The sequence below is a fragment of the Drosophila yakuba genome, chromosome 3L (genome assembly GCF_016746365.2).
Source record: "Drosophila yakuba strain Tai18E2 chromosome 3L, Prin_Dyak_Tai18E2_2.1, whole genome shotgun sequence".
Lineage (NCBI taxonomy): Eukaryota > Metazoa > Arthropoda > Insecta > Diptera > Drosophilidae > Drosophila > Drosophila yakuba.
In genome coordinates, this window is record NC_052529.2 from 6,868,712 (window position 1) to 6,894,612 (window position 25,901).

Genomic DNA, 25,901 nt, shown 5'->3' on the forward strand with positions numbered 1-25,901 from the left:
GATGTCTTTGAGAAGCGGAGACCGCTTTTTGTTTTTGCTAAGAAGTTTCCACAAGATATCGTGTCCTAATTTTATCTGTGTAACAGAGAGTTTTTTATAAACTGTATAATTGTGAGTATCGGTGAAAAATGTATTATTGTGCTTACTTTTTAAATGAAGTTTAAATTCGATGCTTTTAGTTTGATAATACCGTGTAAAAATTCTTCAACCGTGCAAGGCTGTTAAATAAATCAGTTACGTGTATTAAAAATATAAATTGTTAAGTAAATTACCACATTTATAATCGAAATATGGCAATTATTCTTGTTAAATATGAAGCTTCATAGAATAATATTAGGAAAAACTTAATTTGCATTTGAGGAAAAGTGATATTTTTAAGTATTAGAAAAGATGGTATAAGATAAAGTTTATTTCTAAAAATTTATACGTGAATCCGATCAAAATCTCCGACGGGTTTTGGCTTAAACTTCATCGGTAACAAAAAATCTTTCTCGTTGAAATTTAGAAAAGATTTAGGCGAGATTTCTGTTACATGCACTTGTAAAGTCAAAACTTCGGAAAAGCAGAAACAGTTTTAAACCAAATCTTTTATTTTGGATCTTCAACAATATTTAAACCTACAACATTTGGCTAATGGAATCTCGAAACCTATAAGTTAATTGAATGGGCTACTAGGATATTTCCTATTGATCCCTTATGAAGGTTCTGCCAAAGTTGATGACACTGCTCACGAATCCGAGCATCGAGGTGATCATGGAATGGGCGTGCTTGGAGCTCTCTGTGGTTTCGCCCTTATCGCTTCTGCTGGGTCTGCTCACTTCTTTCCGACTTCCCGACGGCGATTCTTCGGTGCCAAAGAGACGATCCAACCTGAGGATGGGTTTCTTGAACCATTCGCCGCTGACCTCGTTGTTCCGTTCATCATCCTCCCGGCTGAATCGATCGAATGGCAGAGCGATGACTAGAAAGCAAATGCAGTAAGGTGTAAGAATGTAATGATACCCGATGATTGAGTGACTCACTTGTCTGCATGACGAGACATCCGATAAGGAAGAGCATACCCATCTTGATTACTGAGGTCATTTTAATTGTACTTTTCGCACTAAGCCGAGATTGATAACTGACTGAATCGAATGCCAGAGAGTTCAGATTTTATAGACGCCAGCCGACGGCGGATGTCGCCCCACATTCTACGTGATAGAATGGAAAGTAACGATGCGCACGTTTCACCCAAGTAATTGCTTTATTTTACGCTTGTACATTTTGCCTAAGCTTAGAACTACATAGCCATAACCCTGAATACGACATACAAAGTGACACTCCAAATAGAACCACAAATCAATTGTGGCCCTTGCCTTTTCAGATTCGGACTTTAAGGTCTTCTCGGTAACCATCCGTAGGCATTATCCAATTCTGCATCCGCATTTCGTTCATCCAACACCGGCGGCATTGTTCGATACCGCTCCTCGAGTTCCTTCCGTGAAAGTGGTACTGCAGCACTCCAACCGATCACTGCAAAATTCGTACATGGGTAATTGCATTTGATGTATAACTATTTCAGTTAAGAACACTAACCGCAGATAACTAGCAGACATAGCAGATAGAACTTAAGCGACGCGCTTCTCATGACTGTGCTGGGATTGACTCGATTGATGGACATTAACTGACAACCAAAATTCGTATGGCCCCACTTTTTATATATGCATGTGAGCCAGTGGGGAGCTCTTCTCTGATTGGCGTGGAAGGAGGAGGCCAATGGGTAGTGGCGCCGCAGCGGGAGATTATGCAAAGCACCCGTCGAAGACCCAAAAATAACGCAAAACAAGACTTAAAGATACAAAAAAAAAGCCAGACAAAATCCGAAATAACCGAATAAAGATTCGTATAAAAGGCTCGGGGCGTCGTTCTGTCTCACTGACTGGGAAAATACGCTGCTGGGCATCGGTTAGCTCCTACCGGTCTTTGACGTAGTCAACGACAACCGGCACGTGAATGGCCCGTTGCGTGTTGATTGATTGTTTATTGAAATGCTACCTAATGAACTTACACATTTGTCGCCGGCGATTAGACAAGTCGTCACTCAGTCTTTCTCGTCGCCAAAGAATAGAGTCCAAAGTTCGCTGGGCGGACACTTTAGTCGTTTGGCTTGCAGAATGTATACTAATATTTGTATACGTACAATGTCTCTAATTTATATGTTTTTGCACGTGGTTGAAATTAAACCAAAACATTTCGATCATGTGGAACTAATTTCATAGAAAATTAAATAGAATAAGTATTTCGCACTTGAATTTATGACGAAAATTCATGTCCAAAGAAAATGGACCAGCGTTCGTATGTTAGTGAAATCTCACAGAGATACGATTCCATTGAGCAGTATTCCTCACTAAAGTCGGTGAAATCTAAAGTGAAATAAACTTATAATATGCAAACTGTATAGTAAGTTAAATAGGTGGACCTACTTCTTCCTTCAACGCAAACTGCCTTTTCCAAATGGCACTTGGATGGAAACTTTCGAATACAACCCCTTTCCTCATCTAATCCGCAAATGGCACTTGTCTCATCCACCTGTCCGCAATTAGTTTCCATTTGGCACGGATTTGGAAACGCAAGACACGCTCCAAAGAAACATGCTGTTTTTAGAAAGGGCATCTTCATTAAGGTACTACTAACTAATAAAAAAGAAACTTACCCAGACATATTAGGAAAATGAAAACTGCGTTCATTGTGGAGAACTTAAACCTTACGCTATGAAATGAAAAATCGCAATGCGGCAACTAATTAAGATCGGCGTTACAAAAAATAACATAAACGGTTAGGGTTACTATCCTATCTTATCACATATTTAAACAACAGTGAACGAATTTTGCCATATTAAAAGATAAGATAAAACTTAAGCACCTTAAATTGAATTAACGTATAAGTGTCACAATAATATTTGATATTGATTGATATTGATCACATCTCAAACTTTTGTATTGCCATGCTGCGGGTTTTAAATAATGGGAGTTAGTTTTTTTATCTTCATATTCATTTATTTAACAACTACTTCAAATGTTTCATTGCTTATGGCCAAATTACTTTGGTTGTTGTCCCAACTAACAGCTAAGGGCAAATTCATTGCATATTTTCGTGCGTTGAAGTATTCCTGGAAAATTGTTTTCCAACTTAATTTTAATGATTTCTTCTGGTCTGTATGTAGTCTTTTCAAGAGGCTTTCGTCTGACAGCGATAGAGCTTGGAATAAATGCCATTCTTGGCCAGCAGTTGCGAATGAGTACCCTGCTCCACAATCTTTCCGGCTTGAATTACACAAATCACATTGGCATTTTGGATGGTGGACAGGCGATGAGCTATTACTATACAGGTTCGTCCTGAACATGCCGAGTCCAAAGCTTGTTGCACCACCTGGAATGATATTTAAGTCAATTAAATTACATTATCTGAATATGGTGCATTTAAAATGGAAAACTCACCCGTTCACTTTGGAAATCCAGTGCAGAGGTGGCTTCGTCCAGCAGAAGGATCTTGGGATTCCTCACCATCGCTCGAGCAATAGCAATTCGCTGCTTTTGCCCACCGGAAAGTTGGGTGCCCTTGGAGCCCAGAACCGTGTCATACTGCGCAGGCAGGGACATGATAAACTCATGGGCATTGGCCATTTTGGCCGCCTCGATTATTTGCTGCATGGGCACCTGTCGCGAGGTGTCTCCATAGCCAATATTATCGGCGATGGACTTCTCGAAAAGTGATGGTTCCTGGGACACAATGCCCAGTCGCCGACGTAGAGTTTTTAGGTCCATGTCGTGGTGGATGCTCTCTTGGTCTATGAGCTAAAACAAAAATAAATTAAATATATAATAGTAGTTAATTAAAGTGCTCTGCTTTTAAAAGCTACTTACAATCTTGCCTTCATCCGGATCGTAGTACCGCATCAGTAGCTGTACGCATGTGGATTTTCCCGATCCCGAAGCACCCACCAAGGCAACCGTCTGACCCTGATTGATATCCAGATGGAAGTTCTGTAGGACTTTAATATGTGGTCTCGAGGGATAGGAAAAGTTGAGGCCACGATAGCTGACTCCTTGCTGGACGACATTCGTCTTGTAAGCCGTTCCATTGCCATTCTGTTGGATCTCGAAGGATTCGGGTGATTGGATCTGTGGCTTACGATCAATGATCTCATACATTCGATTGGCGGAAAGGAGAGCAGCATTGAACGCGGGAGTGAAGGCCAGGGACTGGGCCAGAATAAATAGACCATACAGCATTGTGTTGGATATTCTGAAAAATTAAATATTTAATAGTTGATTTACGCCAGCAATTCGCGTTAACCCACTTCATAATCGTCTCAAATTTGATTTTGCCATCAGCACACATGTGTCCACCATATGTCAGAGTCACTGCGTAGCCGAAGAACATGAGGGATTTGCCCAAGGAATTAACCAGTCCTCGCCATTTCAGTCGACTGAGGATCTGCGTCCGATATCGCTCCACCTCCTTGTCATATATCCTAATCAGCTCCTCCTCTCGTCGTAGTCCAGCTACTGTCCGAATTTGTGTAATAGTTTCGGTGGCTATGCGACTGGTTTCCTCCAGTACCTCCTTCTCTTTCAACGCCGATTTCTCCCCAAATCGAGCCTCGAAAACAATGGATGCAATCATGAAGGGCGAGGTGCTTAGGCAAATTAGGGCCAATTCCCAGGAGTAGGGAAAGGCAATCGCTATACTGCAGATGAAGTTGGTAAACGCCTGGATGATGTTGCTCAGCGGAAAACCGATGGCTCCTTGAACGCTGGCCGCATCGCCGGATAGTCGGGCTGAAAGGGCTCCAATGCTGTTCTCCTTGCGATCAAACCATCCCATCTCCTGGTTCATGATGCATTTAAAGGTCTTGGAGCTGTACAAAAACATATTTAAAATAAAATCGTAAGGGGGAATGAGCTGTTTATAACTCACCGCATTCGCATAGTAAGCCAGACTCCCGCTAGATTGAAGAAAAATGTCTGAATGTAGCAGACCACGCCGGCGGCGATTCCAATTACCAGGGAGATGATGGCCATGGACGCACTTTGGTCAAGTACTTCCTCGTCCGTTGGCTTGGCCAACGATCCATATAGCTCAGCTAGCACCACGGAAAACACCGGCATGGTAACACCATAGAGTCCAGCACAAATGGCGCCAATAATGAGAAAACTCCACTCTGGTCGAGCCCAACCCAAAATGCGAAAGAACGTGCTGATATAATTTCCGGACGGAACTCCCGCATCCTCAAATTCCGGATTCAAAGTTATATTGGCCAGGCCATTTAGGTTCTTCATCTGAAACTCTGCATTCTTTTCCAGCGACACAATGGAGTTTCGGGTGCCCAGTTGGTAAGGTTCAACTTCATAGGACAATTTCCTCTCCTTGATCTCGGCCACTTCTTCCAGTTCATTTAGCAGCTCCTCGGCGGAATCATCATAGGAATGCACGGTGACCATTTTATGATAGAATCCCTCCAGCTTCATCAACTCCTCATGGGTGCCCTGCTCCACTGCTTTGCCATTTTCAATATAAACAATTCGATGGGCGTGCCTGATGGCCGAAAGACGATGGGACACCACCAAGGTGGTTCTACCCTTGCAGGCCTTGTCCAGCGCAGCCTGGACCAGCTTCTCGGAATGGTAATCCAAAGCGGAGGTGGCCTCATCCAAAAGCAGAATTTTCGGCTGCTGAATTAGAGCTCTTGCGATTGCAATACGCTGACGCTGACCTCCCGAAAGCTGAACGCCCTTCTCGCTGATGTCCGTATCGTAGCCCTTAAAGTTAATGGCATTTTATAGTACATTCTTTTAAACAGAGTTTCCAATACTTACCTTATGTAGAGCTATGATAAAATCGTGAGCATTGGCGGCTTTAGCAGCGTCTTCGACTTCCTTTTGTGTGGCTTCTGGCTTGCCATGCCGGATATTTTCCCCAATTGTGCCCTGAAAGAGAACGGGTTCCTGACCCACCACGGCAATGTTCGAACGCAGCCACTTGATGTTATACTTCCGGACATCCTCGCCATCCAATAGAACTTGCCCGAAGACGGGATCATAGAAGCGCTGGAACAGCTGTATGCAAGTGGACTTGCCACATCCTGAAGGACCCACCAGGGCCACAGTTTGACCTTCCTCAACGACTACATTCAGACCACGCAGTACAATAACATCTTCTCTGGCAGGATAGCGGAAGAAGACATCTCTGAACTCTACGGTTCCCTTCAGACCATAGTTCAGGATTTTACCAGCCTTGGAGAGTGGATCAATCAGGGATGTTCGATCTATCACATCCAATATGGCTGAAGCCGATCCTCGAGCCATGGCGAATGTCTCCAAGAAAGGCGAGGTTCGTGATATCTGATTGGCACTCACGATAATGCCCGATATCACAATCATCACAACCGCTGGCGTGTATGCCCTTTCGTCAATGGGAATGCTGGGATCCCGGTAGTAGAGAATCAAATTGGCTCCGTACCAGAAAGAACCCGCTCCTGTGATAAACAACATGGCCTTCATCACCGTGTCACTCAGTCCGGAGAAGGCTCCTTTCCATTTGCCAGCCTTGAGAGCGGGTTTCAGCAGACTATCATAGCGCTGGGACTCGGTTCGTTCTCCTCCAAATGCCACCACAGTTCGGATGGCTCCAATCACTTCTTCAACTACCGAGCTGGCTCGAACATAGGAACTTTGCTCCTGGCCCGTCAGCTTTCCTTGGTACTGCAAATAAATTAACAAATAGAAAAATATAAACAATCAGAAGAAAATAATTATCAAGCACTGTTGCCACGTTGCGCGGAATATGTGTATGTTTATATTTGTTTCCTCACTCAATCACGTGTAAAATTCGCGCTAAATAAATGTTTTCATTCCGAGAGAAGAGAGCTTTGTTCTATTTTGGATGAACTATTTTTGGATAAGCCAACATGTTGGCCAAGTTCACTAAAGGCTCTTGAGAACAAATACACGGTTCTCGCAAACGTTTTCTTTTTAAAAATTTTAAAACAAAAATTTAGTGCCTTTAATTAACTTACATGGGCCACTGCTGAGTTGACAAACAGGGTTAGGGGTATATAAAACACTATTGCCAGAGCCAATTTCCATCCGTAGACAAAGGAAAGAACTACACTGATTGTGACATCACACATGATCTCCACATAGTGACCTAAGTTTTCAGCAATGCCACTGCGTATTTTCTCCATGTTGCTAAATAGAAATTGGGTTAATAAATATCTTCGCATAGTTGTTCAACTTTACTCACTCCGTAATGCGAACGGCAAAGTTTTGATCCTTGGCCATGTCATGCCATCCGATCTCCTGTCTTAGAGTGGCCTTGAAGAATTCCCTTCGCATGCGGACTGTGAGTTTCAGAGCCAATCTGTTGAAGGCATCCACATAGTAAACTCCGGAGAAGAGCATCAGCAGAGTATTCAGGGTCATGAGTATGCCGAATGATACGCTGTCCTTGCGCAACTCCTGCATATTCTCCTCGTATGTGGCATTTGTGCTAAGGATATATCAATGAAATAATTACCCATTTAGCTTTCTTTTAACTGAGATGAAACCAAACTTTTTCGCCAACTTGACGCACAACCCGTTGGAATTAGTTTAAACACACAACTACTGAAAACCCTACCTACATCATTACATTTCAAAGAATTTTGTTTACAGCACAGTCCTTGTATTTTTGGCATTATTCCAACCCTTTTTGTTTTACCTAAAAGGCTTTTACTTAAAAGACGGCAAAACCCTTTTACGAAACGATAAAGAAATTCGCGGACCGCTAATCGTAGAACACGTGCGTTTGCTTTGAAAGAGAACGAAGAATTGATTCATCCTCACCCAATTTCAATTCTTTAAAAGCTAAATATAAGTGCATGCTTCAAATAAAACAGTCATGATGCTAACATACACTTTCTTTAATTAATGTATGATGTATAGGCTAGAAAAATTGTGATACGGAAGAGTATCAATTATATATTCATTGCCAAAATTAAACTTACAGTATCTTTCCGCCACCGAAGAGCGACAATCCGATGGTGACCGAACTGGTGCCCTGACCCAGAGTTCTTTCGATGAACATGGCCACCAGTTCGCTGTAGACCACAATGGCAATGGGAAAGACAAGGGATTGCAGAAATGCCGCCACAATAGCCGACAGGAGCAGTAGATAATCCCAGCCAGCGATGTAACGAAAGAGCTGTGTGTAGCTGACTATGGGTTGGGCCGTCTCCTTGGTCTTTGCCTTCTTCTGGGCCTCCGGCGCGGCGTCATCCGCATCCGTAGCAGGAACATCTTCGCGGGTCTCCGTCATTGTGATCACTATATGGGCGAACTATCGCCTATACACCAAACTCATTGACCGGCGGGGTCAATTAATAGTTAAGAAAACGCGCGCGCGCAGGGCGAAACCAAAAATCGAAACGCCCGCAGTTCCACTGCTCCAAATGCCCTCCGATCCCCGATCTCCGATCTCCGATGGTTGGATGGTTGGATGTGTACGGAGATGGTCGCGAATGGGTTCTTGGCTGTGGGTAATTAACTCCGTCTCTGACGGAGATTGTGGTGCTACGCCAGATGCACTGCCGATGAGGCTGATCTGCCTGGGATCGTGTTTAGCTTTAATTGTTTTGCATTCCGCGGTCCCACAAAATCGTTGGCAACTACTGCCAGCTTTTTGTATTTCTTTCTTTCGATGCTATTGCTATCCGGAGCAAAATGTTCCACGTCTGTTCCGTTGGGACTGTAGAAAGCGACTGACGGTTCTGGCGGCAATGGCGTCAGTTTTTCTACAAATTCGGTTTCTATTAGGAGAAGCGAACCCCTTATGTTCTTTTTATTAATATCAATTGAATTGATTTTTCTCAAGGTTCATGATGACTGGTGGAAAATCGTTGACTATCGTCTTACCTCCTGGCAAGGTGTGCACCGTGCACCCATCTATCGCGGAAATGGGTCAGGCATAGTACTGAAATTTGGCGTCATTTGCATTCCAGACAGTTAAACTTATGATCTTCGCTGTTTAATTGGGAACTGTTATCATTTCACAACGCCAAATCAAGTTTGCATGTCATTGACCATGAAAAATAAACACCAGTCGTGTGGGTGGCTGGCTTTATAGACATGCCCCAAAGATTGCACTCTTATCAGTTAGATAACTTTGATGGTGGATCTTACAACTTATACCCCTAATAATTGTACACCTTGCAAACAGAGTTACCTAAACATCATCTTCGCCCATTATTGGATAACTTATTTCGCCTCAGTAATTATAAACAAGTATTTAATGGATAAAGAGTTGTGTAAAAGTTTATTTAGTTTTTTTTTTTGGTGGCAAGTGTATTTTGGCTTTTGGTGAGATTTATAAAAATGTATAGATAATATTCAATGATCCTTCTGGGTCTTGTGTAGTTTCGCGTAAATGCCACCCTGTGCAATCAACTGCATGTGATTGCCCTGCTCCACCACCTGACCATTTTGGATCACACAGATCACATCGGCATTCTGGACAGTGGACAGTCGATGGGCTATGACAATACAGGTTCGTCCAGAGCACGCGGTATCCAGGGCCTGTTGGACCAACTGCTCGCTTTGCAAATCCAATGCTGAGGTGGCCTCATCCAGTAGCAGGATCTTGGGATTCCTCACCAGCGCCCTGGCAATGGCGATTCGCTGCTTCTGTCCACCAGACAACTGAGTACCTCGGGCTCCCATCCGCGTATCATAGCCATTGGGCAGGGAAATAATGAAACTATGAGCATTGGCACTCTTGGCAGCAGCAATGATCTCCACCATGGACACCGATCGCCGATTGTCTCCATAGGCTATATTCTCCGCTATGGAGCGCTCGAAAAGAGTGGGCTCCTGGGAGACTATACCCAGCTTGGTCCTTACTCCTTCGAGGGTCAGGTCGTGTTGGATATCATCGTGATCTATGTGCTGGATAAAGAGTGAGTAAAGTTAGCTATATATAAAGCGGTAATTTTGGTTAAGTGACTTACAATGCTGCCCTCATCGGGATCGTAGTAGCGCTGGAGCAGCTGCACGCAGGTGGATTTTCCACACCCGGAGTGACCCACCAAGGCCACCGTTTGACCCTTGAGCACCTCAAGATCCAAACCATTGAGGATTTTCGCATCCGGCCGTGTTGGGTAACGGAATTCAATGCCGCGATAGCGCACACCCTCGAAGAGATTCAATTGCTTGGCGAGTGTGTTTTTAATGGTGCCCATGGGTGACTGAATCTTTGGTTTGCGATCCAGTATCTGGAACAGGCGATGTCCCGCGATCAGAGCAGCGGAAAAGGCAGGTGTAAAGGCCAGAGATTGAGCTAGCATCATGGAGCCATACAGCAATGTCTCCGATACCCTAGAAATAATGATAATAATGTTTGAAATGATTGTTTGATACTAGATTGGATGGCCTTCCGTACTTGATAATATCTTGGAATGGCACCTGACCCTCGGACACCAAAACACCTCCGTAGCAAAGAGCCACTGCATACGCGAAGAAGGCCGATGCCTGCATGGTGGAGTTGAGGACTCCGCGCCATCGAAGCTTTTGGCGGATGAGCACCTCCACCCGCTGGATCTCCTCCGTGTACTCCCGGATGACATCCGCCTCCCTTCGCAGACCGGCCACAGTGCGTATGTTGGTTATGGATTCGGTGGCAATGCGACAAGCTTCCTCAATCGCCTGTTTTTCCCTCACAACAGCATTGGACATCATCCTGTAATAATCAAAGATGTAGAAACCTGGAGTGGGAACTACAATATCACAACTCACTTGGCTTCCAGGATCACAGATCCCACTATAATGGGACAATTGGCCAAGCATAACAGGGCCAACTTCCAGTTGTAGTACATGGCAACGCTGACACTTGATATGAAGTTGGACAACGCCTGGATCATTCCACTCAGGGGATAGCCAATGGCTCCTTGGATACCAACTGCCTCGCCGGACAAGCGAGCGGATAGAGCTCCCACCGAGTTGTTCTCGTCGTCGAACCATCCCACTTCCTGACTCACCATCGCATTGAAGGTCATGGCTCGCATCCTGGTGGTAAGCCAAATGCCCGCGTAGTTAAACAAGTAAGTCTGAAGGAAGCAAACCAATCCGGTCAAAAATGCCAGGCCCAAACAGGCCCAGGATAGAACAGCCGTACGACGCAGTGCGTCCTCCGGATCCCTTTCGGCCAAAGCAGCATAGAATTCTCCAAAGATCACCGCGAATGCTGGATACAAAAATCCCACAGCAACGGCGCTTATTGTTCCAAGAATCAGGTAACACCACTCCGGTTTGGCAAGCTGAAGGATCCGAGAAAAAGTGCGGAAGAAATTTGGTTTCTCAGGCGTAGGCTCAGCTATCTGGGCATTGGTATCCTTGATGAGTGCCTTGATAATAGGTTCCTCAAACTGGACACTGTTCTTTTGGCCCTTCTCGAAGTTCAAGGGACTCGTCTCAAAGGACTTCTCAAGCAGAGCCAGACTTTTTCCTAGAAGGTATTAAAAATGTATTTCTACTTCTTAATGACTGTCTCAAGGAGTACTTACTTTTTGTGTCCTCAATGCTTGCCTCTTTTTCCACCTCATCGGGCATGTTGATATCGCCAGCACGAACCATGTTGTAGTAGGCACCTTCCAGCGCCATCAAATCATCGTGGGAACCCTCCTCCAGAACCTTACCATCATGAATAAAGACTATCTTATCTGCACCGCGAATAGCTGACAATCGATGGGAGACCACGATGGTTGTACGACCTTTACTGGCCAAGTCCAAGGCCTGTTGAACCTGCTTCTCGGATTGATAATCCAGAGCAGAAGTGGCTTCATCCAGCAGCAGGATCTTGGGATTCTGAATGAGGGCTCGAGCAATGGCTATGCGTTGTTTCTGACCTCCGGAGAGCTGGGAGCCTCGCTCTCCAATCATACTGCGATAGCTCTGTAATTTGAAAAGGAGATTTACTTATTTTCCTTGTAGATCCTTTAATTCTAGTATCTAACCTCTGGAAGATTGGTAATGAATTCATGTGCTCCCGCCTGTGTGGCAGCTGCTTCAATCTCCTTTTGTGTGGCGCCTGGCTTACCATAGCTTATGTTTTGTGCTGTTAAAGAAATAATATTAATTTATTTATATTTTGGGTTTGTATCTACGTACCTATTGTGCCCAAAAATAGCACAGGTTCCTGGCCCACAACAGCAATGTTCGATCTCAACCATTGGATATTGTACTTTCTAATGTCCAAGTCATCCAAGAGCACCGATCCAAAGACAGGATCGTAGAATCTCTGTAGCAATTGGACACAAGTAGACTTGCCACAGCCAGAAGAACCAACCAAGGCCACTGTTTGACCAGCTCTAATCCTAATATTAAGACCCCTATGTACAATGACCTCCGGACGCGAGGGATATCGGAAGAAGACATCCTGGAACTCCACATCACCACGTAGGCCGTAGTTCAACAGTTTTCCGTCCGTGGAAAGAGGATCGATCTTGGATGTCAGATCGATGACTTTGAACAGGTTGGTGGCACAGCCGCGGGCGGTGGCAAAGGATTCCAAGAATGGAGCTGTTCTGGCTATGTTATCCGCACCCACAATGATACCAAAGAAGGCCTGGTAATATATATATCAACTATAATATATATGCAATAAGAATATACCTTTGAAACACTTACAATCATCAGAATAGCTGGTGTATACTCCTTGTTTTCCACATCTCGATCATCGATGATGAGATTGACACCATACCAAAAGGCTCCGGCGCAGGACAGATACAACATTGATTTCAATACGGCATCACTGACCCCCGAGAAGGCGCCCTTCCATTGACTTGCCTTTCGAGCTGGGACCAAGAAGTTCTCATAGCGCTGTACCTCGGACTTTTCTCCACCAAACGAGACCACAGTGCGTATGGAACTCAGTATTTCCTCGGCCAAATTGCCAGCTCCCGCATAGGATTCCTGTTCTCGGGCAGTCAGCTTGCCTTGGAACTGAAATAGTTAAAGGTAACTCTAAGAAAATAGCATGTTGGCTTTGGGCTAAGTTTTAAACTGTAAACTAAAATACGGCCTATATCAAACTCCTTTCCTTTTCTTACCTTAGCTACGTAGTAATTGACCAAGATCACCAGTGGTATGTAAGAGCTCACAGCTAGGGTGAGTTTCCAGCCGTAGCTGAATGAAATGGCCACAGTTATGATAAATCCAACTACAAGATAAACAAAGTGACCAACTTTCTCTGAGATGCCATCTCGTATCTTTTCTACATCGCTGAAAATAAAATTCAGATAGTAACTGCTTCATTTAGCTTTAAGATACTTACTCCACCATACTCTGTGTGAAGTTTTGCTTGCTGGCCAGATCATGCCAGCCTATATCCTGGCGAATCACGGATGAAAACAGCTTTATTCGCATCCTAGTGACCTGACGCAGTGCCACCATATTAAAGACATCCACGGAGAAAATGCCCGAGATGAACATCACTACGGAGGCGATGGTCAAGAGTATGCCATACGATATGGAATCATCGTATAAGGCCTCGTTATTATCCTCCCGAGAGGCATTCGTACTGAAAGTTTATTGAATTAGTAAATAATTTAGATTATAAATAACATAATGGAATAAAACCATTTTCATTAAATTATATCAATATTACTTATTCAATCAATCAATAAATTTGTTAGCTTGGCCCACCCTGCGTATGAGTGATAAATAATAAATATCTGATTTATTCTTTCTCTTCGTTCAAGAATTAGCTTACTATTTACTATTGTGAGCACTTACAGTGTTTTACCACCTCCGAAGAGTGGAAGGGCATGGACCTTTGAGCTGGTGCCAAACTGCATGGCCCGGTCCACCAGCATGGATGTGAACTCACTGTAGATGATGACCACGGCTGGAAGAGTGAGAGCCTTGATGCAGCACATGATGAAGCCGAAGAACAGCCAGCCGATCTCGCCGTAGGTGGAGAATCGGAAAAGTTTCAAGAAAGCAATGGGCTCAGTGGGCTCCAAACCCTCCGCCGTGGGCGCCTCCTCCTGGGATTTGCCCTCGCTGGTCGAGGTGGACGCCTCGTCTCGCTCCATGGTGATGGTTAGTCCTCGCTGACGAATTGACAATTAAATGGGCTTTATTATACAATGCGCCATCGATCCGTGGTCAAGATTTCCTCACTCAAAGCGACCACAAGTTCGAACCGAACCAGACAAAAGGTTAATTCAATTAAGTAACACTTTGCGTCCGCATGCAAGTTTGTTTCTTTGGCCACATAGTTGTGATTGACCCGCGAGGTTAACGAGTAATAGAATATATATTATTGCACACATTCCTTCACCAATTGAAGCGCAACTGTTTGGGCTTCTTCTTCGGCTTCTGTTTGAAATCTGTTCCGTTCACTGGTTATGCTCCGGGGGATATTCACCTTTTAATTGCCACTTTTTTGATAGATCCTTCAATTATTCGCACTTGCTCCAGATCGAAGATGAATGTTGTCCGCAGATCGCAACCGCTTGAGCGCCCAAGCGCGACTGACTTGCCATCTTCCATGAGCATCCATTTAAATTCGCTGCGTACATATATCGCACCGTTGGGGTTCAAATTCTAATTGATCTTTCTCTTGGGGTAGGTTCGAAGAGTCTTGATTGATGGAGGGAAGAGTGTCAGTGTGTAATGTCGTGAAAATGTGTACTCCCCAGCAACTCTTATATACACAAAAAGTTTGGCTAAAAGTATGGTTTTGTTAAGTGATGGATTTTATTTCAAAATATAACTACAAGAAGTTGTTGCTTCATCTGTACAAAAGGACACGTTTGCATACATTTTCTACATTCACATACAGCGGTTTATAATTACAGAATATAAACTTAGGCACTTATTTATCTGTACTTGTAAAGATAAAAAATCTAGCTGGTTAACAATCGCATATCACATAGTGTGTTGGTTTACAAGTATTTACACTGCCTACACGAGATAGAGATTCTTTAAAAAGTTATGCAAAGATTCCAACGCTTAGCTTATATGGCAAGTGCCAAAACAGTAAGTCAATTTCCTATAAAATAATATAATTATATACAATGCTCTTTACAGTTTACAGTTCCACTCGGTTGGTAATATTCGTTCATTATTTACTAGAATTTTGTTGAGCTGCTCTTATAAAGTAAAAAAGTATAAGATATTGGAATGGTTAAATTTTAGTTAAACATTTGTTTTTAGCAACTCCAAAAATAGTAAAAGACTATATGAACTGCTGCTTGATTTGCTAATGGAAAAGTGATTACTAGACTTTGAGGATAAAATCCTGGCAATAATCTTACTTTTTCAGGCTACTGATAATATCATTTTTAGTGGTTCTGGGTGGCACAGTGCCAATTGCTTCTTAAATAAAATTACGTGGCTCGAATTCCGATCAAGTCTAAACTAATCTAATCCGACTGTTAATAATGTCAGACGTACACCTCTCCGGTCTTTTGTTCCGGCTTGTGCTTCGCCAGAGTTGAGGGTGCCGAGGATCCTCCGACTCCGCCCGTTTCCAGGCCTCCACTTCTATGGGGCATGGGCATCGTGCCTGAGGTGTCCACTGTATCTGTGGGACCCGCTGATCTCATCGAGGATCGTTGCTGCGGATCCTGCAGATTGAGGCTCAGGTTGAAACTGTTGTTTCGCGAAATGTTCTGGTTGCCATTGAGCGGCTTCACGGACAGCAGAGCCGTGGTGGTAATGCCACCATTGCCATTGCTTGACCCACTGTTGCTATATCCATCCTGGACATCGGCACCGGTCAGCTCCACGATGGAGAGTGCTGATGGGGATCGCTGGATGGACAAGGACACCGGTATCGTGGTAATCACATCGTTGGGATCGTACCCACTTGCCGTCGTCGTGATCGTCGGCAGCTGGGCGTTGGCCGAAATGGGCAGGATGCTCAGTGTTCCAGTGGGCATCGTTTCCCCACCTGTGGTGGTCACGCTGAAGGGGAACGACAGTGTGGTGATGTTCGTGGCAGCGGGCATAGCTGCAAGTTATGAAAGGAAACAAAAATTAAGAAATGGAAATAAATATTAATCTGGATATTGGCACTTACTGCTCGGCGTGTATCCCTCCTTCATGCTGGCTGCCAGAGCTGCTGTGGCCGGATGCCCTGGAATCAGAGTGTTATTGGACGATGAGCTATCCATCTCTTTGATGGGCGAGAGCAGCAGCGTGCCCAGCACCTGGCCGCTCTCCTGGTGCAGTAGGGTGTCGGGTGCGTAGGTGGAGGGGTACATGCCCGGTGGTGCGCTGGTGGTGCTCAGCTGCTGTGGTGCCATTAGGACCGAGCTGGTGGCTACACGGGCGGGAGTGGTGCGTTTCGTTCAAAAAGTTGCATGTGTTGTGCAGAATATGTGGCTGGTTACTCACCTGGATTCGTGTTGCCATCCTTGGCCACCTCGGGTGTGGGTATCCGCGGTCTGGTCTTGGCCACACTCACATTCAAGCCATTTAATTTGGAGTCTGAAAAATATAAATAATTCAAAATGTAAAGCATACTTTTGGGGGTTTCCAGAATTTGTCACTAGCAGAAAAATTGTTTATTTGAATTCCATTAATATTAATAATTTATTTATTTACTTACTCTGCTTGATCAGCTGGCGTTGAGCTCTGATCGACTTGCGATGCACAAACTTCCCATAGAGACTCGATTTACTTGGCTGCGATCCGGCCTGTTGCTGCTGATGCGCCTGCTGCAGTTGCTGCTGCTGCAGGATGGTCAGTGGCAAGCCGGACTCGGGACTAGAGTAGACGGAGTTGAGGCGGTTCCGGTTGAAGGGCATGCCGCCGGAGGAGTAGGCCGTGGACTGACTCCTCATGGAGCCCATTCGAGAGAGCTGACGAACCAGCCAGTTGTTCTTCCTCCTTTCCACCATGGGCGTGTCCACGCTTTCCTGTTTGCGGTAAATAATAATATTAAAAAATATAACTCTTGGCATAAAAAAGTCATCTTAAAAAATATATGTAAATGCGTTTGCATAAAATTATGATCCATTACCCATGAAAATGACAAAACTGTAAGCCTGAGAAATATTATAGCCTTTTACGTTGAAGTTAATAACCATTAAAAGTTATGCTTACTGGAAATATATCTCACAACGCAACTAATGTCAAAGTTAGAGCATTAAAACGTTAGCTTTCAATGACTATTAATATAAATCTATGTGGTGAGTGGAACTTCTAAGATAGATACTCACATAGTCCGCGTAGACATCGTCGCTGAGCATCCTCTTGCCACCGCCGGGCATTATGTTGGCGTACATGGCGTCCTCCTTCTTCACCTTGTACTTCTCGGCGGAGCCCTTGGGCTCGTCCTTGCGGTAGTGCTCGGATGCCACCGTGTAGGGCAGATCCTTGGGCACTACGCACTCCCAGTACTGATCCCGCAGCAATTCGGGGTGCTCCTCGTGCATCTCGTCCACGATCATGTAGGCAGCCTGAAAGCGAGTTTATCAAAAGTGGATCAGTCGAGGGCTGTTCAATATCGAAACGTGCTCGCCATTTGCGATTTTTGGGCCATTTCGAGGAGGCACTAAACCCAATTACGTCACAATAATTCAAGCGTGGCTACTGTCCCACATCGAAACAAAAGAAAAAGTGAAATTGTTTACAAGTTTTTAATTATTCCATAACACAAATCAGCACACAGCCCACTACAGAAAATGGAAATGGCAAAAAGAAAAGAAAAAGAAACAATAATAAAAGTATGAAAAATACTCATTTGCTTAATCATTTTGCCGCGCTCTGTTTTCAATTTGCCATTTATGAGCGACTGAGCCAAGAGTCACGTCTGTTCGTGTGGAGTGCAGTTGAAATGGGCCACAAAACCTGGCCGAGGTGTTGGCATTAGCCCCCCGCTGATAACCGGGCTAAAAGCGACCGCTTGAGATGCATTTCCGAAATCGAGCAAACCCAGCGCGCTGTGGTGACCATAAAAACACACACACACACAGACGACAACATTCAATGATAAAGCTGTACAAAAGAGGTTTCAATGTTTTTCAGCCCGTATGTTTTTTTTTTCTCGATTTTCTCATTTTTTGAACAAAAACCTGTTTTCAATTTACTTTTGCTGCTGCTGCTGCTAACTTTTGTAAATAATTGCAAGCAACGGCAGGCCCCAAACACAGATACAAACACACACACACACACACGCACTGCACACATGCAAAAATCGCTGCTAACGCACACAAACATCGAGTGTCCAAGTCCAAAACTTCAATCAGCATCAGTAACGAAAGGATAGTCGACTAGAGATACCCTCATCTAAATCGAAATCATAACTTGGGCGGGAAACCAGAAATATTTGAAATTCCATTTTGCTAATTTATTTGCTTTTGAACGCTTTTCCAAGTCGCATTTGTATATTTTAATAAAATCTACTGTCACTGCTTCATGTAAAATGTATCTAATTATACGGAATGTGAGTTCATAAATAAAGATTTATTTAGTACGACTTGCAGTCACATGTAAATAAGTAAGATGTACTTATAAGAAAGCTAACTTATATCACACTTCGACTTTGCTTAGCTAGCATCTATCTTAGATAATAATTAATCAATTTCAAACATCTTTGTACTTGTCATATTAATAGGGTATTTTGCTAGGGTACTCTGCAGTTCGATATGTCTAAAGTTGTGCTTGGCTCCTGAGTCTTTTGTTGGCTATGTAGAGAATGCCTGTTATTTTTAGCACGTGGCAGACAGACATGTTCCTTTCCTTTGAGTAGCAAACCAAGAAGTGGCTGACTCAAGCGATTATCGCCTCAAGAGTGCAAAATCTTTACTTAGTTAGCACGCTAACCCAATTAGCGAACTCAGATTTTAGCAGTCATAATACTCGGAAACCTATGAAATTATGATTGTGCACAGATACGTATAAGTATCTTGCGGATGTCGGCATACCAAGGTTTCATTTAGAAGCTGGAAAATTAACTTTGGAAGTAGGTGCTTCGATGCAAAAAGCATCTGTTCCGAATTTTGTTACTAATTTAATTTAAAAACTCGTGCATACATCTACACAATGCTAAATGCAACTAATTGGCAGTTATACAGGTTATTTGTGTGAAATTTTAAGGGGGATCTTTTTCGCATCTCTAACGAAAAATGATTGTTTTATGGTTGTATGAACCGCAGGAATTATTGCCACAGCTTATTAAAAATGTTTAACGGATGGCTGACGTATAGACAATGTGCCAAATCAAATTACGTTAAGATTGTGCGAATTATTCGCACCAGTGACTCACCTTGATGTGTCGGTCAATTAGCCAGTTGAGCTCGATATCATCGTCATCTTCGCCAAAGGGATTGATTAGCACCTCGGCCACTTTCAGCCAGCCCACGTAGAAAACAAACTGCAAAGATTAATGGAAGGCGATTGGATCTCGTTTAATTACATCATGAAACCAAAGTCATACAATTTCAGCAGAACTTGGAAATAATTTGGAGGGTAAGCTGGCAGGGAAAGCTGAGCAATTCCATTCACTTTTTTGCGGCTTCAAGTTATACGGTATGGACATTAACAGTTAATAATGATAGCTAAACACTTGTCGCAGATTTATATCGCGGAGAAACACAAAACACAAACCAGAGCTCGGCAAAATGCCAATTTATTACGGGGAACGTGACCGCGAATCGTTTACATAAGGCACTTGAAATCTGTCCCCAGCGCAGAACCGCAGAAACCAAAACGGGAAACAGCAAACAGTTGTAACTGGCCATATCATGATATAGCCCAATATATAGAGCATCCGAGCGGCGTAACGCTAACAAGGTATAGCCATTACATTCGGCCACTCAGTTTGGCGGAAAAAAAAAAAAAATTGTGAATAACAAAAACACGACGAGACGTTACAAAACGACGAGACGTGCAAAATTGACTTTGATTTATAGTAAATAAGGCGGAACGTGCAAATTAAGATAACTTCTAAACCGTCTTAAATCAAGCGAGAAAAATTAATGATTTCATTTAATTTAGAACAAATGCAATCACCTGCAGTACGGTGAACAGGGGGAAGAACAGATCGGGATCTTCGCGTCCATTTCTGTCCAAAACGTTGGGCAACATTTGGCGGCCCAAAAGGGCAGCTATGAAATAGGTGTACAGCACCAGGGTGACCACCTAAAAATGGAAATTTTATGATTTCAGCTCATTTACCGAATGAAATGTATTTTCCAAAGAAGCTTGCAACTCACCTGAGTGTAGACCAAAGGAACACAGACCGTGTCGTATCCAATCAGACCACCTAAACGCCTACGAATATCCGAGAGCTCCACCAAAATAGTTTGTACAATATGATCCGAGGCAATTAGGCCATCCTTTCGGGCCCGATTAATGATGTTGGTGGCCCAGACGAGAGGCATCCAGTACTTGGACATGGGACTCTTCTGGTTCAGTGCTTCGAAGATTTTCATCTCGGACTCGTGCATGAGACCCGCATCCACGAGATGTTGGGTGGTGGGAAAGCGGCGTTTCACACGAAGGGAAATTCGCTGAAGGGTGATCACATAGGCCAAAACCATATAGCGCATGATATTGCGACGCATCAGGCGGCCCGTTTCATTCTGTATATTTGGGTATTAAATATCAGGATTATCAAGGATTTATCTAGGGTTAAATTCTTACATTCACACCGCCATTGGAGTTGGGAATGGCCGCGCTTATGAACAGGGCCAACGTATCTGGCCAGGGCAAAAGCCTATATTGCTCCCACCAACGCTTCACCACCAGATTTACATAGAAGCCCAGCACAAAGGACATGGGTATGCTCTCACTCTGCTGCCCAAAATACAGGCGAATTTTCTTAAAAATGCTGCCAAAAAATAAATATTATTATAAACAATTTAGCCGCTATATAGATCACTAATAATACTTACGCTTGCTGACTTTCTGTCAGACCAAATCTGTAGATAACATTTATGGTATAGTATAAACACAGATACGCGACTAACTCGCGCCAGATCAATTTGTAAACGCTGCCTCGCCATCTATTAAAAGGGGAAGGGATTTAAATTAAGTAACTTGTAGGTAGTGGAGGAATTTATGGCTTTGAACTGTAACTAACTGGTTTCTGTTCTGATACTAATGATTTCCTCATTCAGACTTTAAATCATTTTCCCCTACAGCTGGTTCATCGCATTTCAGATTGAGTCTTCGTTTCTAATGGGTCACCAGTTCTGCAGAACTATTTTATGGGGTATTTCAATCTTGCATGTCAGTTCCAATGAATTCAAATGTCTGGTAGTGTGATATGATACATTATAAAAAAATATATATGTATATTGATTGGCATAACCGCTTTGAAACTGGTACTACTCAGGTGGGGTCTTTGTTCTGTTTGTTTTGATCAAGGTTTCGCTTACCTTCTTCTCTTCAAAATTTAGGTTGGGGCTTGGCATTTATCTCTTGTTCAATATTATAAGCTAAAAGTAACTTCAACTCGAGGCTCCCATCAAAAACAATAGGTTTAAGGCAATTTTTACATTTTCCCTGTCATAAAAGTATCTTTTCAATTAGTGAATTCATTACTGAACGTGTGATAAGCCACCATTGGAGTTTTCAGAGCTTCGCTGTTTTGGCTACCAATTTTTCTTCTTTCTGGTTTGAATGGCAAAAACTGGAACTGTGCAACAGTAACTGGAACTGGAATTGCTATTCTAACTGCCCAGTTACGAGTGACTGCACTCGGGAAACAATTAAAGCGAACTGGGGTTAAAAATAAACAGACTCTAAACGCAAAATAGCCTGAAACCAGATGTTGCCGGCGGCGAGATGCCAGTCACCACATACTCGTACTAGGTGGCTGAATAGAGGAGTTCAGAGTATTGGATGGATGTTAATTGCGTTGGTAAACACTCGAGCAGGTGAATGAGTAATGCGGAAAAATCCCCGGAATCGGTACCTTTCTGCTGGTGACCCAGATTGGCTTAACTAGTAGTTTCAGTCATTTTCGTAATTATTTTCATAAATAATTAAGCATTAACTCTTGCAAGTGTTTTTGGTTCTGGCTAGATAAAAACCATTCAAAGCGCAAAAACAAAATATTTAATTATTTTGCAAAGTATCCTTTAGCTAGTGTGTTCTCTTCTTTTGAATATATTTATTTCCAGAAAATACTCACTTCCACAGGATCTTCCAGAAGCAACCAAAGCTGCTCCCATTTGGCACTTCTCCCGCATATGAGACAGTCATTGTTCCACCGTTTGACTTAGTTTTTTTTAGGTGATCTTGTTTTGTTTACTTAATCACAAACAATTGGCTTTTGTTGTTATTATTGTTGTTGTTTTGGCCGGCGCTAGGCCGCTGCCAATACGGAGAAGGCCGAATTGTAGTTGTTGTTTGATTTCGTACGCGAATTTTGTTGATTGTTTTGGTTGTCGCGTCATTGAAAATAGCGTCGCCGTCGGCAGCTTTCCCTCTCACTCACACCCGCGCCGCTGCGACACTCTCTCTTTTCCGCTCTCCCCGAGCTGTAGTTTTTAAGCTTCTCCTAAAATATAAAAAAAAAACTAAACAATTTAGTCTTACTAGTTATAAATTATAAGTTAAGCAACGTTGCTAAAGCGCATTAACTTAACCCATATAATGTAATGAACTTCATTTCTAAAGTTTTTAAATATGTTTTTAAAAATGCACTTTATGGGGGCTTCACTGTAGCCCACACAATGGGGGGCGACAGGTGAGCGCTCCCATGCGCCCAGCAAAACCGTAAAGGTAATACACATGCAATCCATGCAAATAAAACTGGAGGGCTGAAAAGCTCAACTTAAATTCCGGCACGTATCGAACATTTTTTCTTTGGTGTTTCTGTTGTTTCTGTTGTTGCTGCTGTTTTCCATTTTGTTGTTTTGAATTTATTGTAAATTTAATTGGCTGTGCACTTTCAGTTCGGGAGAAATGCGCTGTTTAAAGCTGAGAACAGAGTTATGGTCATATTGAAATTTTTCACTGTACATATATGTATATATAAGATATGCTACTTTTAAGTCACTTTTTGGAGTCACTTGATTCACTTTATTGCAATCACCTTGTAAACACAATTATTTTGGATTCCCTTTTGGCCTTTTAAGTTTTTTGCTAACCACTTGAAGATCATTGCGCGGCCAGGATTTCCCCAAAAACTGTGGACTCTACTCAATGGCAAAGAGGTTGTACAACTTGAAGTCGGGATTTTTTGCCCTCCGGTTTATTTGTGCTTTTTTCATGAGAAAACCTTGGGTTGGGCAAAAATTCGGCACTTTCTGTGAACCTTTTTTCTTTTTTTGCGGGTGCTTAATTTGCGCCGTCAGCGCCACGAGTCTTTATCGTTTCCCGTTTTTTGTTGATTCGAGTCTTGATTAATTCCGCTTATGTTGCGTATCTCCAACGCGATTTTGATTAATCGAACGCTGGGCTAGCACAGATTTTTCAAAAAGTGTTTTCAACTTGGACGTGGAATCGCAAAGTATTGAAACCTGTTGCCTTTGCTCCTTAGCGCTGGTCGAAGCTGCAAATATTTGAAGAAGCCACAATCCAGAAGGGGGCAACACAAAACGGGTTCTATGTGGAGTTTAGTGTTATACAGATGCCAGGGTCGGGGGATTCCGGCAATTTTCACTTTAGCGCGCTAATTTCGTTTACAAACATAGCAGGTGATCTTCAGGAATGTGAGACCTAACCGGTTGTGGGCCGGGGTCTAGGCCACGTTAAGTCACGATGGCTTTTGATTACACGGCTGATACGGCCAGAGAAGCCACCACCCACCACTTCCACTGGGCTAGCCAAGAACTTTCTGATTGTTTAGTTGTTTCGAAACAATTAAAGATAGTCGTGAGTCGTAAATTAGCTATTTGTACGGGCTGACGGCTGAAAGTTTCGCAATCTGCATGTTCTTTGAGTACAAATAGTAGTCGTTGACCCTGTCCGCAGATTTAATCTCAACTGTCCACCTCTGTGGTAATTTGTTTTCAGAACAAACAGCCTGTCAGACCGAACTGGATATCTTATATCATCTGCAGCTTCTAGATTAAACACACTGCGTATACGCGATATAAAGTAGCCCACATAATGGGCCCGACATTGATGGGTGACGAATTCGTTTTGAATAAATTTCACTTTCTTTTGGATTATTTGGCCCACAATCTGTTTACCAAATGAGTCAAGGCAGTGGCTCTTCAATTCGACTGCCACTTGCACTTTTTCCGCCGGCACTTGTTCGTTCCCAGAAATAACCACTTGAAAGGTGGGAGTTTTCGGGCCTCATTAGCACACAATAAAGCAGATATATCTAGGCATTAAGCCGATATCTGTTAGCATTGTTAGCGTTCTCCATAAACTAATTAAGTATTATTGAAGCGATTTAAACAGCACTTTTGTGGAAAAAATTAACGTGTTTGTTAAGGTATTGAAAAGATTATCACCGAGGGTTTTAAATCTATAAAGCTGTTCATTCATTTACATTGATTTATTGCTTGTACTCATATAATCGCTTCAAACTTTTTATTTATTCGCTAATACATCAAATACATTCATTTATCACTCCTGTGTGCGGATTATACAACCAAGCAGCACACATCAATTACTTCATTACTCCGCTATTTATAGTATTTTCGGCTTATACACGTATACATCTTTCTAATTGCTCTTCACTCAATAAGCTTGTTCAATTGAAAAATTGCATCCGAATTTGGCTTTGTCGCGCACTTATTCAATAGAATGCCGACTGAACGAACACCTAAGCGGATGGGGCGAAAAAAACATAAATAAAATAGTAAACTTGACCAGTTGGTAGCTGGGAACTGGGAGCTTAGTTTACGGAGCCGCCTAGGCCATTTAAAACTGGAGACACGCGCTGGCGTGCGACGCGCTTACGATTTCAGATACAAAGATACACAGATACAGATACAGCTACAGATACGGATGCTCGGGCCATCGGATACGTGTATCTAATGGAGCTGGCTGGTCACCCCGATCATATGAGTATGGGTATCCCTTCGATTTTGCTACACTTTACAGACTGCGCTTCAAAACATTTATCTGTTGTTTATTAGTACACAAAAAACAGAAACTGAAAACCGAAACAGCGGCAGTAGCAGAAAAACTATATCCAACAGAGATCGTACGTATTTTTGTGTACAATTTTCAGTCGTTTTGTGTAATATTCGAGTGCTGCTGGCTTCACTGGGGTTCCGCACGATCAACTGGCGAGTGTTTAGCTCGGTTCAGCTCAGCTTAGTTTTAATTTTGCTCCACGTACCGACAGCGCGACGACGGGTTTATCGCTGGACTCTTGTGGCTCGAGCTGCTGCAACTGCGATTGCGATGCCGACCGCCGTGCAACCTGACCGCTCGACAAACTCAACCAAACTGCGCTCCAGAGTTGGCCGCGAGCGGCTCTTAACTCACTTTTCTCCAGCTCGCACGACCAAAGTTTAGTTGGCAACAGGTAGACGACGGCTCGACGTGAGCGGATCACACAAAGCAATGGGTGTGCGTGTGGGGGTAAAAGACAGAGGTGTTGGTGGGTTCTTAACTCTTACGATATTTCTTTTTTGGCATTTTGTTGGTTTAACCTTAGATGTAATATTTAGCATTAATTTAAAAATATATTTTTTTTAATAAAAAAGGTCTTAAGCTCAAAGTTTAGTAGTATGTTAGTTATATCGACAGTAGATGTTAACTTTATTATACATGTTTTTTACTTTAACTTACCCCTTTTTATCTACGCTACTGCAACTTTGAAAGATCTGTAGCTTATCTTTTTTGATACTCTCTTTTCAGAGAGTCGGCTTTAAAGAGTGTAATCAGCTGTTTTCGATTTGGCTTAAAGCCAAAGATCAGCGGAGCCAAAGGGAGTTTTTGTAGCAAAGTGAGAGA

At 43.1% G+C, this 25,901-nt stretch overlaps 5 protein-coding genes and 1 long non-coding RNA gene across 8 annotated transcripts; 1 reads left to right on the forward strand and 5 right to left on the reverse strand.

Annotated features, from left to right (window-relative positions):
- Positions 1-572: 572 nt before the first annotated feature.
- LOC6533188 lies at positions 573-1,160 on the reverse strand. Its single transcript, XM_002093878.4, has 2 exons — positions 1,023-1,160; positions 573-961 (listed from the first exon to the last, which is right to left on the reverse strand). Exons 1-2 carry the CDS (start codon positions 1,081-1,083, stop codon positions 684-686), a joined length of 339 nt encoding a protein of 112 aa, XP_002093914.1. The 5' UTR covers positions 1,084-1,160; the 3' UTR covers positions 573-683.
- Positions 1,161-1,224: 64 nt separating this feature from the next.
- On the reverse strand, positions 1,225-2,152 carry LOC6533189. Its single transcript, XM_002093879.4, has 3 exons — positions 2,048-2,152; positions 1,576-1,729; positions 1,225-1,512 (listed from the first exon to the last, which is right to left on the reverse strand). Exons 2-3 carry the CDS (start codon positions 1,658-1,660, stop codon positions 1,373-1,375), a joined length of 225 nt encoding a protein of 74 aa, XP_002093915.1. The 5' UTR covers positions 1,661-1,729; positions 2,048-2,152; the 3' UTR covers positions 1,225-1,372.
- Positions 2,051-2,814, reverse strand: LOC26536026. The gene is made up of 3 exons (XM_015194352.3): positions 2,693-2,814; positions 2,463-2,633; positions 2,051-2,402 (listed from the first exon to the last, which is right to left on the reverse strand). Exons 1-3 carry the CDS (start codon positions 2,724-2,726, stop codon positions 2,293-2,295), a joined length of 315 nt encoding a protein of 104 aa, XP_015049838.1. The 5' UTR covers positions 2,727-2,814; the 3' UTR covers positions 2,051-2,292.
- Positions 2,315-2,970, forward strand: LOC120321615. Its single transcript, XR_005561331.2, has 2 exons — positions 2,315-2,391; positions 2,441-2,970. It is a non-coding gene; the product is annotated as an uncharacterized LOC120321615 (long non-coding RNA).
- A 43-nt stretch (positions 2,971-3,013) lies between these two features.
- LOC6533191 lies at positions 3,014-14,567 on the reverse strand. The gene is made up of 21 exons (XM_002093881.3): positions 14,443-14,567; positions 13,806-14,125; positions 13,345-13,590; positions 13,121-13,292; positions 12,699-13,013; positions 12,180-12,636; positions 12,026-12,126; positions 11,576-11,963; positions 10,809-11,517; positions 10,456-10,752; positions 10,025-10,391; positions 9,409-9,962; positions 8,027-8,359; positions 7,285-7,530; positions 7,058-7,229; positions 5,859-6,743; positions 4,960-5,801; positions 4,340-4,900; positions 3,903-4,284; positions 3,477-3,833; positions 3,014-3,408 (listed from the first exon to the last, which is right to left on the reverse strand). The coding sequence occupies exons 2-21, from the start codon at positions 14,105-14,107 to the stop codon at positions 3,208-3,210; spliced, it is 7,887 nt and encodes a 2,628-aa protein (XP_002093917.2). The 5' UTR covers positions 14,108-14,125; positions 14,443-14,567; the 3' UTR covers positions 3,014-3,207.
- A 183-nt stretch (positions 14,568-14,750) lies between these two features.
- Positions 14,751-25,407, reverse strand: LOC6533192 (bestrophin-2). 3 transcript variants are annotated; one of them, XM_015194353.3, is made up of 12 exons: positions 25,282-25,407; positions 22,168-22,536; positions 20,924-21,034; positions 20,673-20,859; positions 20,243-20,611; positions 20,040-20,168; positions 19,294-19,401; positions 17,246-17,485; positions 16,633-16,942; positions 16,419-16,511; positions 16,102-16,158; positions 14,751-16,032 (listed from the first exon to the last, which is right to left on the reverse strand). In XM_015194353.3, exons 2-12 carry the CDS (start codon positions 22,236-22,238, stop codon positions 15,464-15,466), a joined length of 2,244 nt encoding a protein of 747 aa, XP_015049839.1. In that variant the 5' UTR covers positions 22,239-22,536; positions 25,282-25,407; the 3' UTR covers positions 14,751-15,463. The 3 variants fall into 3 exon arrangements, with proteins under 3 accessions (XP_015049839.1, XP_002093918.1, XP_039230784.1); XM_002093882.4 differs by having other exon boundaries at positions 16,102-16,344; XM_039374850.1 differs by lacking the exons at positions 20,040-20,168; positions 20,243-20,611; positions 20,673-20,859; ... (1 more) ...; positions 22,168-22,536; positions 25,282-25,407 and adding an exon at positions 19,465-19,824 and having other exon boundaries at positions 16,102-16,344.
- Between the last annotated feature and the right edge of the window lie 494 nt (positions 25,408-25,901).